General features: G+C 38.0%; 1 protein-coding gene across 4 annotated transcripts in view; it reads left to right on the top strand.

Moving 5' to 3' along the window:
• Positions 1 to 14,664, top strand: part of si:ch211-191a24.3 (tensin-3) — a 49,284-nt gene that overhangs the window by 21,560 nt on the left and 13,060 nt on the right. For all 4 annotated transcript variants that reach the window (XM_053488978.1, XM_053488980.1, XM_053488979.1 and 1 more), the window contains 3 exons: positions 4,597 to 4,697; positions 4,862 to 4,994; positions 7,657 to 7,737. In XM_053488978.1, coding sequence (XP_053344953.1) covers positions 4,597 to 4,697; positions 4,862 to 4,994; positions 7,657 to 7,737 — 315 coding nt within the window. The remainder of the gene's footprint in view (positions 1 to 4,596; positions 4,698 to 4,861; positions 4,995 to 7,656; positions 7,738 to 14,664) is intronic.

Genomic DNA, 14,664 nt, shown 5'->3' with positions numbered 1-14,664 from the left:
TAGTTCAGGAAAGCCAGTATATTTCAGAATTATAATGAGTCGAAAATGTAACCATGTGAAGGGTTCCCATGCCCTTTCACCTATTATTGCAAAGATATGAAGCCGTTATACAACAGTACATACAGTAAGCAGGAAAAATCCTAAGCTAGCACTAGACTGGAGGTCAGTTGTCAAGTTTAAACCATGGTCAAAAAGAGCTAAATTCAATGCCTCTTTCCTGTATTCCTGAACCCTTAATCAGAGTCCTTGGTCGCTTGGCACTGTAAAGTCCCCCATATTCCCCCCAACCCATCCATAATCACCTACAAACTTGCTCCGCATAAGCTACATAATGGTACAATGTATCTTCAATGTATGTGCGATGGACTTAAGAAGGTTACATCGAAAGCTTCTGAACTTAAACTTCTTCAAACGTGCACGATTGTCAACAATTTATTTACAGACTACCTACAACACCTCCCAGTTGTCTATGAAATATTAAGACCTGCTATCATTTCTCACCTGTTAACAGCAACCTGGATACCCATATTGCTAAAAGTGACCATGCACAGTTTAGTATTTATTATATACTGTAGAGACTCACAGGATATTATTTAGAAGCGTAGTGCACAGGGGTGGATTTAGCCATTTTTGCACATAAGACCAACCCATGTAGAGGAGATTTGGACCCTGTGATCCATTCTGAAGAGGCACAATCCACCTATGAAATATATGAACCATGTACAAACCCCTACAATCCAATTACATAAATAACTTACAAACTGCTACCATGTTGCTTCAGTTGGTCAGGTCTAGGCTCAGGAATGTTATGTGGCAATAAAATTAAGCAGGATGATGACCTGAATGTACTAAATGACCAGGTTATCACATCTCAGGAGTTTTTCTCCCATGATGGCACAGGTATACTCCATTGTCAAAGTGGTTTTGGGAGCATGAGGAATCACTTTTACACATGAACAGGCCACCACATTGTGCGCTGTAATCAAAGATAAAGATCACTGAATGAAATCTTAGCAAGTGTGACTTTTTAAAAGTTTTTTAAAACTTTTAAAGACTTTTTTTAACATCAATTTTTAATAATAATAAAAGAAAAAAAATCAATAAGCAATCTAAACACTAACCAAAGCTAAGCTTGTTTTTTAAATGAAAAATGTAAAAAATATTAGGCCACATATTTATTGGTCACTGACGGTAAACATGCAATATGATTATATAAAAAAAATTCTGTATTTTAACTGAACTTCAGACTAAACACATTTTAATTAGAACCTCTAGTTTACTTTGGAACAACAGGAACAGTGAGTATAAACCACATGACTATGGACCCTCAAAAAAGCCCTCTATGATATTTGACTTTTCCCACTGAGTAAGGAAAATTAAAAGACCGTTGACTCACTGTGTGCTTTTATAACTTGGAAAGCTTATGTTGGCGTGAGTAGATTTACAGACACGTACACGCTCACAATGGACCTCTATGTGGAACCGTGAACAGGTACGGCTAAGGAAAATAAACTCCTTCACACTGAAGTGTATCGCTATGGGCAATTCTTAACGTGTGTGCACATATATGCATCTAGAGGTGCTGGTTAATTATAACTTTCATCAAATACTTTCTTGCACAAGCATTAAAACAAAAAATTATCATAAATGTCATGAGATGCAAAATCTGTTCAAAATCCCAGGATCCTGATTTTGCTAAGTCCTTTAACACTGGCATGGAAAATTTGGAATATGTGATAAACTAAATAAATAATATTGGCCTGTAATTATCCCAGTATAGACTTGCAGCTTTTTAAATGCAGTGATAGTAAATGGATTGTATGTTGTTGGTTTAAAAACTTGGCATGAAAGTCAAATCTGATTTTAGCAATGCAGCCTGCATTCCAGGTGTGTCCAACTTACCTTTGCACTTTGATCTGAATTGCTTTATGTAAAAGTTAGTAGTCCCTCTTTTATTGCAATCTCAAAGGCATATTATCCATAAACAAACAGGCTTACTGGAATATATATATGTATATAAATTGAGTAAAATGTTAATCCATTGGGTTTAATAAAATGTTGGTCCACCCTTTGTCTTATAACAGCTTCAACTCTTCTATGAAGGCTTTCCACAAGGTTTAGGAGTGTGTTCATAGGTTTTTTTGACCATTCTTCCAGAAGAATATTTATCAGACACTTATATTGGACAAGAAGGCCTGCCTCGCAGTCTCCCCTCTAATTTATCCCAATGGTGTTCTGTCAGGACTTCAGAAGTGCAGTCCAGTCAAGTTCTTCCACACCAAACTCGCTAATATGTTTCTAGACCTTGCATTGTGCAAGTCATGTTGGAACTGATGTGGGGTTGTTTTTCAGGAGTTTGGCTTGGCCCCTTATTTCCAGTGAAAAGAACTCTTAATGCTTCAGCATACCAAGACATTTTGGACAATTTCAAGCTTCCAACTTTGTGGAAATAGTTTGGGGACGGCCCCTTCCTGTTCCAACATGACAGTGCACCAGTGCACAAAGCAAGGTCCATAAAGACAAGGATGAGCCAGTTTTTGTGCATGTAAAGGAAGGCGAGCGAATACTTTTGGCAATATATATGTGAAATCAGAACTTCCTATTCATTCTGTTTTATGTTTCATGGAGCCTGACCATGTACGTCACCTATGTGCTATTCAGTTCTGTAATTCTTTACTTACATACTCCACTTTAGCCCTTGCTTATTCCTGAGTGAAAAGGTTCAATGACTTTACAGTAGAATAAAATAGAACGGATGTTTATACAGTAACTCTGGAGTATGTCCTGTTGCCTGTGCGTATGGCTCTGTTTGAAGATGTATTGTGCAAGAGTTTAGGAATGCATTTGAAGACTTACTTTCCCTATTTCTTTGTTTCACTGAGGTATAAGATCCCCTTTGTCACATGCACTGTAGGATCTATGTTTAACTGTCAGAGAATTGTTATTAATAACGTTGTGATTACGGTTTAATTATGATTCACTTTCATTCTTTCATTCAAGTCATTTCTGGCTTAAGGATTACATAATAAAACTGATTTTAATTCATTTGTTTAAGATTCACAGGTACCATTTTAAGCAATTAAAATTCTTAATGGAGAGTGTAGCACAGTTGAAAACATTTACTCCATTGAGGTCAGAAACAGCTGCAGCCCCAAACGGAAATGGAGCAAAACCCAGGCTCATGTCGCCTCAATAGCCTCCACTGGCCTCATATTACGAGAACATCATATTTATCCCAACTACACCATGGTGCGTTCTTAAAAGATTCTCGTCCTAATTTTGCCAAACTTCATTATGTTTGAAGACACTGATCAGGTTAAAAAGTTGAAATACAGTCATAAGAAATTAAAAGCCGCATAACATTAAAGTTCAGGGTCTCACAAGAAGGTAATATGAAGGTTACACAGTAAGCCATAAAAATACAATTTTATTTTTGGTTTAGGTGGTGGATTGTATGTCAACAATGTTAAACCGCACTGGATTTTATGAACACCCAGTAAAACCTAAAAAAAAAAGAAAAAGGAAAATAAGATACTTTATAAAATAAAAATAGAAGGAAATAAAGAAATCTAAGGAAATTAATTTAAAAAAAAAGTGTACATCATGTGCAACATGCGCAACCTGACAACATCATGGAAAAGTCAGTATTGCAACAAACGGAGTGCAGGAAATGACAAGCTAGATGCATATTAGAATAATGAATGTGAGGGTGAGAAGACGACTAAGGCTGGAAAAAGAAGAACTAAGTGTGGAGCAGAAAAGCCCTTATATAGTGTGTCTAATCCACAAGTATGCAATGCACAGTCTTTTCAAGGTACAATATCCAGTGTAAAGTTTAACTTTATGAAGGTAACCCCCCCCAACGTATGAATGCTATGTTTGTTAATTTCATATTTCCTTCTTTGCCTTTGTGTTGCAAAATCTTAACAGCAATTGCATATGCATAAAAAAAAGTTATGATAGTGAAACTTGTCAAATTAAATGCTGTGGTCAAAAGTAAAAGCCTGTTAGAAACACAACATGCATTTTTAAATAATATTTTACATACACAAACTTATGTACACAACCATATACAGTATGATATGCAATAAAATGCTGGTATGACTGCGACCTTAAAGCAGAAAAATGACACTACAAATGAAAATATTACACAAGAAATTACAATTAAACTTAAGAAAGAATTTGCAATAAAATAGAATAAAAATAGAACTTTTAATTATGCAGGAACAGAAATTACAAGTATACAAATATGAATGTAGGAAAATGTAAAAATATAGCGAGGATATGACAGCAGCAGTATGATTTGAACCTGGGAGTATAAGATTATATCAGATGTGTGTCAGAAGCAGTGTGATTGTCCATGTCCTAAAGTGCAAGAGTCTGATTTATGATATACAGTAAAATGATTATTATTATATCCTCACTGCTAAATAAAAACTATTATGGGAAGACTAATTCCAATAAATTATAATGTCTGTGGAAGGTTTTCACTTTAATCTCTGGAATGCTGTATTTCTTTCATAGTAATGCTGGAATTCATGGAATTGCTATTAAACTCTATCCCTCGTTTTATCTTTTTCTTTCATTCTTTCTCAGGCTGTATGTCTAAAGCTATTAATGAGCCTGCATTATCCAGGTGCAGAGATGGGGATTTTTTACAGCCATTATCAAAGCCTGCTGTCTACAAATCACCAGAGGTATACACTCCCCCTCATACACACTCACACACTTATCGTGCCATGTACAGTACTCACACAGTGCCCCGTTTGTAACCAGAGTATATTTGTCATGCATTATGACTAAGTCCACCCCCATGTTAAGTAAACATCTGGCCTGCTTTGTGTGTATCTGTGTGCGCCAGTCTGGAGGTCTTTGTGGTAGTGACGCAGTGGATTGTGGGGTTTTCAGTCACGAGACAGACAGTCCGTTATGGGTGGACCTTAACCAGGCACCTATGACACCAGCATTTCCTGTGACACCTCCTACACCTTATGGTAAGTCCTCAATTGTTTATTTCAGTTGGAACGTCAAAAGATAAGATATGAAATAAATGATCATTGCCTTTATACCTTAAACTTTGGTGATCCCATAAATCAACGAGTGGATTCTTGACCGTTAAAAATCAACAGTGAGCTTGTAACTTACTTACAGAAAAGAGGATTTGTCTGTAGAAACTGTACACACAATCATTCAACACCACTTGCATGGCTGGGAGTTACTACCCCATCCTCCGTACAGTCCTGACCTTACTCCAAGCCATTTCCATATGTTAAGGCATTCCAGGTAGGCCAGCATTTCTGATGTGGCTCCGGCGTATTGAGAAAACTTTCTACCTTGCTGGTATCCAAGCACCAGGGAAACTCTGGACCAAGTCAGGGATAAATGCATTAGTGGAGCAGGGGACTATATAAAGAAATAAACTGAGTTTTTACTCTCATAACTGTGTTCTGTTGTTCTGCATAATCCAAAGTCCTGCTTTGACTTGAATGCTCTTTCTATGTACAATTTCAACTTTTAACCTACTAACCTACTAACTAATCTAATGAATAGGGTGGGGTTCAGCTGTCACACAACATACACACAATTTTTTTTTTAATAACTCACTTAAATGCTCAGTATTTAATGCTGCACCAATACAATTTTACCAAGCTAACCTCCACCACTACACTATTTGAATAAGATCAATATGTGATGAAACATTTTTAAAACATTACTGCCTAATCTTTGTAATTTTTATAAGAATTACTAGATTTAGTGAGCTCACAAAACATGCAGAGATGTTCTGTTTGGAAAATCCCCACATTGTACCATGTTATGTAACTGTTTGTCTGTAAAAGAAGAGAGATTCATATGTTATAAACGAGTATACATGTATAAAAAGCACACATTAATATATTTAATTTATATTCAAATTGTGTAGTCAATGTTTAATATATTGCTTGTCCCCAAAAATTGATATTTAATGTATATATTTTCCCTATGAGACAGGGTTAACCCTTAAAACCCAGAGCATTTAGCTATTTTTGCATTACTGTGTTTTAATGAATATACAGTATACTGTATTCAGGATTGTGCAACATAGAGTATCTTATATCATCCACCACAGGTTATATGATAGAATACATTTAATTTGAACTAGCTATATAAACATGACTGAGAAAAAAAAATCATAGACAAATGCAAAGTAATTCCAAATACCTTGGACATATACAGTATTACCACATGTCATCGTTGTTGTTTCTGGTTGCTTGTATGGCCACAAATAATAATATGAGCATTTCGTGAGTTCCCATTTTTGTGTCATTTCCATATTCTGCTAGCAGTAAAATGTATGCATTTTAAAAGTAATGAAAACTTTGATTCGACATATGCAAAATGCACAGTTTCATGTTTGAAGCGTCCTCTGTCGACAAACTAGCAAGGAGCTTTTTTTTCTTTAATGGACAATTGACCAAGCAGCGTTTTCAGGACAGATTCATGCCACTCCGGATTTAAAGGTTAAAAAAATTTTTTGGGGAAAATAAATAAATAAATAAAACTGTAGAGATCTCTTCTTACCTTCTCTAATACTGAAGTTTTCTCATTTTTTTATTCTTAATTAAAGAGATCTTAACACAGCTGGAATAAACTAATATGGAAGAAATAGTAGGTTTCTCCTAAAACCGTTTTTTAACCCATTAAAAAAAAAATTACCAAACAAGTTAAACTGTTGTAAAAGTTGTAACCTAAACCTATATTCAATCTCATCACTGCTGTAAGCTGGGCGGAGAAGAACTGAGCCCCAGCCACACTTCTACCAACCTTTCTGTGAATTTTTTCAAATATAATATTCATCATTTAATTCCATTTGCCTTCACAAAAGTGCAAAAAATAAACTGCAAATGCCATAAATGAAACCTAATATTGATGTATTTTTATCTTTAAAAGACAAGTGGCTTATCCCTGCTCGCCCATTTTGACCAGCTGCTCCTGGTGTGAACTGCTTTCCGTTCATGTGCATAACGTGCATTCATGACTCCTTCTAAACGCCAGTCTGTAACTACATTGTTCATTGTTATATAGTTGGCGGAATGCCTGCCAGAGAGCAGAGCAGAAGCAGCCTAAGATTGTGCATGAAATTTTGTTGTTGTTGTTGACTAGACTAGACCATTGCAGTGTGCTTTATCAGGCTAGCTCATTAACACACACATGTGCACACACACACACACACACACACACACTCGCATGCACACACACCCTTCTTATAAACATTGAGTTGATAAGTTTTTTCCATGTCAGTACGACTCTAAAAAAAACACCTCCTACGGAATCCATGAATATTTCTGAATATTACTATTATTTTGAACCTTGATAACAGTGCCGCTCCTTGTACATTTGTATGCTGTACCCTGTACGCTGTTATCAGTTTGCAGAAAATTTATTTTCTGTTTATAGTCTCTAAGCCAGTAATTTACTCCATAAAGTCTATTAGAAATTAATCTAGAGGTTGTAAAAAACTATTAGGTTAATAACAAGTATAGCAAAATGTTAAATGTATTGATGTGTATTACACTATGTTAAAATAAAGCATAGAAATATGAACTTGTACTGTATGCTGCTTGTTCTGAACCAACTACAACTAAGTAGCGATTCTGTTTCTGTCTTGTATTTAACCAGTAAAGGGTGTGTATGACTTTTCTTCTGTGAGTCTCAGCTGTCCGCCCGGCCCACAGCACCTGCTCTCAAGGACACAGCAAGGTAAACTCAACTCACCTGTCTGCTCTTATACCGGAAACAAATAAAGCATTAGAGTGTCTGTACTTATAATAATTAACAAACTCTACGTTGTGTGACGGCGGCATGGTGGCTCAGTGGTTACCATGGTTGCCTCGCACCCACAGAGTTGGGGGTTTGAATCTCACTTATGGTCCGTGTGTTTTCTGTGAAGTTTGCATGTTGTCTCTGTGCTTGATGGAAATCCTCCACGTACGCAGGTTTTCCCCTGCAGTGTAGGTTGATTGCTTGTATGATTAAGTGTGTGAATGTGTATGCATATGGCCTGCAATGGGTTGCCACCCCATCCAGGGTGTAACCTGACTTGTGCCCAGAGCTCCCTAGTATGGGATTCAGGCTCCCCATGACCTCCCCATGAAGAACCTAAAATCTGTATCCCCTCTTGTCATTTTTTAACTTAAAAATACTAAATGACCATTTTTAATGAATGGTTCTGTGCAGATTGACTCATGCAGCTGGTCTAATTCCCCTTGAGATTCCCTGCACTATGTCGATCTGTAGTTCTATTTAGGGTCACTGGCATAGAGCCCAGCCTGTTTGTGTGTGTGTGTGTATGTGCGTGTGAGTGTACTTGTGAGAACGCACATGCTTATTTGTCATGCAAGTTCAAGATAACAAGAATGAAGTATCAACCAAATGCTTATGTGTGCATTTTAGACAAATAGTCCCTAAACTCACCTCCGCAAAACCTCACGAAAAATGTGTGCAGCTGCTAAAATAGCTCCTTGTGCTAGAGGAAGTGGCCTTGCGAGCCAGGAAATGGACATCCTGTGCCTTTTAAAAGGATGTACAGATCCCCATAAGGCGGTGGATTGAAACCTGTATAAGTAGAGCTATAAAAATATCTCTCATCCAATATTTGCAAATGATGCAAAATTATCAAAGTTTTATTGCATTATTTACATTTTTTAATGTTTCTTTTTACTTGCCAACCACTCTGGATACTTTTACTAACCAGCACTTTTCTGTTTCAATAATTGAACTTATCAATCCTCATAAATTCTTCATGACACGATATCCATCAATTGTCAATAATCAGGCTTGCACTCACAGAATGTACAGTACACCGGGCTCCGAGTCACCTTAGCTGGAATTCACATTCACGCCTTCTTTATACCATTTACGCCAATCAAACATTGTATTGCTGCTAAGAGTCTTATCATCGTACTGCACTCGGAAGTCTTCTGTAAAAGTCAATCGGTTTTACACCTTCGATTTCATCACAAGTCACAGTTTGGCTTAAACATTTCTCTCACAGCGAATGTAAATAAACAGCATGTCTATGCTTGTAGTACCACCTTTACACCATTGGGGGAGCACTACTCCCCCTGGACTTGTACTGTAAAACATGTACTGTATCGTACTCACTTCTCTGATTTCGATTGCTCTTTTAAAGATATTTTTATATATTTTTCACAATTTGTTGCTTGTCATTATTAGCACATGTACAACAGATTTAACCTAAATTTTGTTTTCAAAACATTCAGAATGTTCTACAGGTCTCTTTAATTTTGCTTATTTACTGCAACTATTTTTATGATCCTTTTTTTTTTTTTTTTTTTGCTCATGATTCTAACATCTAAAATAAAATATTATAAACATCTTGTATTATATTAACAGCTCTTTGTCTCTTAAGTTCTATATTAACACAATTGCAGTTGCGGCTGATGAGCCTCGTCATTAATTTAAGTCTGGTTCAAGGCTCAGTTTGAAGTCCTGCATTTATAGTAATACTCTGTTACATAGCAATAGCTCTCTGGGGTTTAAATTTTAATAATAATGTGGAAATTTCAATAGTATTTTATTGACAATTTGCTCCTAGATTAGTAGCAATGGAAATTTACCAGGGACCCCTATACAATTTTATAACGATACCTAGATTCTGATTTGATCTGTATTGTGAAGTATTACGATTTTATAAATAAAAATAGTAGAATTTGTTACAACTTTTAAGCTGGCCTAATTTGCATGTCCTTGGACTGTGAGAGAAATCTGAAGTAAAAAGCCTAGGGAAAACCCCCCACGGGTGGCGGGAATCAATCGTACCTGGAGGTGTGAACCCAAACCGTTGAGGTGTGATTCCACAGTGCCAACCGCTGTACCACCAAGCCTCCCATTGTCAACATTTAGTTTTTAATGTATGGCACAATTGTAGTTGTAATTGGATTGTAACACTGTCACCTGACACCTCCAGGGTTGGGGGTTGAATCAAAACTTTGGTCTTTATGTGTGTGTGTGTGTGTGTGTGTGTGTGTGTGTGTGTGTGTGTGTGTGTGTGCACGCTTGTCAAACAATGCGATGACAACCTATCCTGCCAGAGATACATGGGAGAGACTCCAGCCCCCCTGTGACCCCCTGTACACAGGATAAGCAGGAATAACTGAATTAAGTACATTGAATGAAAATGAATGAATAAATGAATAAATGCCTTACAATAATGGTTGTGGAACCTCCACAAGACTCATCCCTGTTATTGGGTATATCATTGTATCTTTAAATAGCTGTCCCTTTTTTATAACACTTAAAAAAAAATGGTTTACAGAGCAACCTGGAAAAAGCCCTTCGTCCTAAAGGCTAAGGAAATATCCCAAATGTATGCACAACTTCTAAGTCAAGAATGGCATAAAATAAAGTTGCTTTATGGTAGTTATTATTACTTTTGACTATTTAAATAGTAGAACAGTGAAGAGTAACATATTATTATGGCTTCTGCTAGAGTGAATATTGACAATTAGAACTGGTCTATGTATTTTTATCTGATGCACACTGGTATTGTGGTAAACCCGTATTTTTCTTGCCTAAATAACTTATTGTGTGGCGTCGTGACATAGTGGTTAGCACGATTTTGGATCTTTATGTCTTAAGTTTTAATATCCTTTTCCTCTGGTTTCCTCCGGGTACTCTGGTTTCCTTTCATAAAGAAATGCATATTAGGGCAAATGGCTTTTTCAAATAGCTCATAGTGTGTGCATGAGTGTGACCTTTGAGACGGATTGGCACCCTGTCCAGGGTGTACCCCTCCTGGTTTGCCGAGTCCCCTAAGATAGGAAATAGGTTCCAGGTTTTCTGTGACCCTGTACAGGATAAGCGGTATAGACGGAAGTGGGACAGATAACTTATTGACTACAGAATTTCAAATGCATGTATTTTTAAACCTATTAAGTAACAAGTTATTGTAACAATTATGTGTATTGCATGTGTGAGTTTTTTTTTTTTTTTTTATCAAGAGCAGTATGTATTTCCAGAAAGAGTTCAAAGCCATATAATGGTTTTCTAGTACACGTTTACTCATTGTAGAGAAGTTGTCAAAGGCTGTATGGGAACACACACAAAGAGCAGATGTTTGGGGTACTTGCACATGCCACAGTAGAAACAAAAAACCAGCATATGGACAGCGATAAGAGAACATCCTCACCTCTGACCTGTAGCAATGGCCTTTTGGTCAGAAAGGACAGATTGTGAAGGTCTGGAGATTGCTTAGTGAAAAGCTTGAGAGTCATCATGAAGTCATATGTTAATGAGCCTAAAGTGTCTCTTTTCTCTGTCCATCGGCCTCACACCAGGCGGGGGCAGTCGTCTAGCCACCTTCTCCTCCTCAGACATTCCCTTGCTCTCTCTCCGGCCCTCCCTCCCTCTCTTTTTCTCCCTCCCTCTGTCCCTCCCTGTGTCTCCTCAAAGCAGTCACTCAATGGCACATTACTCCAGGAAGAAAGGATGGAGTAGTTTTCCATCTGGAGGCTCGCAGATCTCGGCCAACTCAATGACTTCATTCAGAGCGAAATAGAAAGACTGAGCAAAAGAGAGAGAGAGAAAGAGAGAGAAACTGTGTAACATGCTGTTATTATTTGTGTCAGAGAACAGAGCACAGTGAGAGAACAAAGAGAGAGTGAACTTTAGGGACAGAGACATACTTTCAGTGATAGAGGTAGGGGCGTCTGCAAGACTTTAAACACAGCCAAAGGAGTCGGGTTGTTCCTGTCTAGGAATCTCCCATGAAGATTACCTCACCATGACCACTTCTCTAGGTATGTTTGCAAAAGTACTCCCTATACATGTATTTATACAAAGTTTGTTCTTACCTCTGTTTAAAACCCCTCTGCGTCTTTGTGTGTGTATATGGTAGTGGATTAGCCATTTGCTGTAGCTGTCTTTGGAAATCTTGCATTGTCTACTCGAACAGCCGGCAGTGTAAGAGGATCCTCGTACCACTAGAGTAGATCCCTTCTCTGTGCCTGTCTTTTCGTCTTGACTCTTCGTTTGCACTTGTTTTACATCTCATGCGCTGATCTCATGAAGACTCCATCCCAAGGAAATGTGTATTTACAAACAGGCTTTGGAATGTCACTGAGTTCATATGCAGATGTCTCTCCCTATTTATTTCTCAGACCTGATGTTGGCCTTCTCTTATCCTCCCTTCATTGATGATTGTCGAGTTCTTGTGTGTAAAAAAAAAAAAAAAGGTTGTTGCTTGCTATATAACTTTTTGTTTCTTCCTGTTGTATGCATTCCTCCAGTTTGGGAGAAGAATGTGGTTGAGGGTTTAACTCAACCTCCAGATAAGTCTGTAGATCTGGGCAGATAGGAGCAGCTTGTAAACACAATTAAAGCATATTAAGATATTTGGCTACTTCTCCATGCCGCAAAAAAGAAAAATGGCTTAAGATCTAAAAACAACAACAACAAAAAATGATGCAAAAGTATGTGCCAAGGCAAATTCAAGCTTGAAATTGTTAAACATATTTAGACTTGCTAAAATGAGGGGCGTTCTAAACGGGGAATTTTGATTGTGCAGAATAACAGACCACAGTTATGAAAGTAAAACCTCACTCCAGACCATTAGCAGACTCCCTGCTTTACATCTGAAACTCTGGCCTGCCAGGAACCCTTTAATGGCCCAAACATGTGGAAATGGCTGGGAGCTAGGTCAGGATTGTACGGGGGATGTGACAATAACTCCCTGCTGAAATCCTGTAATGTACATGTGGTGTAAGTGAATGATTGTGTGTTGAGTTCTTACAGACAAATGCATTTCTTTTGTATCGATTTTCAAGAATCAGGCGTTTTACTAGTTGAATGTTTATGGAAATGGCTGCAGTGGGCTCTGAGTCATTTCAGCCTTCTATAAAATGTTTGCACCATTCAGATGTTTTACCGCAGCCAAGATCTGCGGTCTCATCACCGCACTGTGCTTGAAGTCTTCTTTAAATGTCAATCTGTTTTATGCCTTCAAGCATGAGAAATTTCCTCATGAGTCCTAAATAACCTGTCCTACTGTCGTGTGTGTGTTTTGGCAGTCTACCAATGTGTGTATTTTTTTATTTGTCTGTGATTTAAAGCCTTAGGAATTCCTCACAGGCCGTGCACCGTGCACAGTCATATTTCACGCTACCCAATGCATTTTCCTGGAAAATATACAGTTTTCTTTCATGTTCTGGTCCCCTATATCTACTCATCTCACGGCAGGTTTTCTATAATTCTTTCTTTTACTTCTGGAAATCTTGGGTTTGTGCGTATCTGTGTGAAAAGAGGTGGAGGAGTTATCCCAGAAGCACTTGGAACATCAAGCGTAGATAGTGCTTAACTAGACAAAAGCGACAGATCACAAGTAATTTACAACTGAATGTTTTACCATTGAATATCATGAGAAGTGGTGGATCCTAAAGCTCTATGTTTAACGTACTCACTCGTATGTAAAGCTTTGTTCTAGGCAGTGAGATACCGTACCGACAAGGGCTCAGGGTTTTCCATACATTGCGTATGAATCACAGAGAAAGTGCAAAACCACATGGTTCACACCAAGAAGCCTCTCAGCTCTTTCATTTAATGTGCTTTCTCCTAATCAAACCAACAAGGCTGTTTTTCAGCCTGCCTCCTTTTGGTGCCCTTTTAAACTGGCTACGAAAGGAATCAACAGCCTATTTGCAAATGAATGAGATACACATGTACATAAAACCATGCAAATTTCCTTGGGCTTTTTTTTTCCCCCCAATTATTTGTGGTTAATTGTATAAAATCTTTAAACAGTCATTTAAAGTCAGAGAGCGTTCAGGATGGAGAGAACTCCTGGCATTTCATTCAGCAACGATTCTACTCAGGAAGCTATGATTTCATTTGCAGGAAGAGAACATAGTAGGCACCATTTGGCAATGGGTCTGACATTTCCTATTTACTAGTAATCTGGTGTAGGTTATACAGCTGCAGTGATGTTTTTTTACACAGAAGGTGGCAGAGAATGTACAAGCAAACACTAATAGGTGGCATCAGTATAAGACAAGGTGGTCTATAAAGAACACATGTTGAAAGTCACACTATTATCCATAATATGCAGAGCTGGCGAGACTAGTGGTTGGCATATTCATACACTGATCAGCCATAACTTTAACATTAATGTTAACATTTGCATAAACCCAGCTAGGTTTTGGGTTCCAGTTGTACCAATGGAATGTATCTCTGCAGGCCCTCTAGTGTGTGCTGTGGTGTCTGGCACCAAGATGTTAGCGGTGGTTCCTTTTGGTGCTGTGGGTTGCAGGATGGGGCCTCATTAGATTAGACATGTTTGTCCGACACACTCCATGGATGCTTGATCAGATTGGGCTGGGTCAACAGCCTTGATCTCTTTGCCTGCTAAGCCCTGTGCATGGCAGGCTGTGGTGTACAGGGTTTCCATATACCTTTCTATCATGTGCAGCATTGACTTTATTTTTGAGAAGTTTGCGCTGCATTGGCTTGTCTGTCTGATCGGGCCAGACTGGCTGGTATTTGGTCCCAGCGGGCAAGGGTAAGACATGGGTGCCCATGATCTTGTCTAAAGTTTACTGGCATATAATTGATAGAGTTCAGCCTGGGTGTGATTCTCAATAAGGGAACTGACCACAGACACTAGCTTGCAAA

Source organism: Clarias gariepinus, chromosome 27 (assembly GCF_024256425.1).
Source record: "Clarias gariepinus isolate MV-2021 ecotype Netherlands chromosome 27, CGAR_prim_01v2, whole genome shotgun sequence".
NCBI lineage: Eukaryota > Metazoa > Chordata > Actinopteri > Siluriformes > Clariidae > Clarias > Clarias gariepinus.
This window is presented reverse-complemented; position numbering and strand designations above follow the sequence as displayed.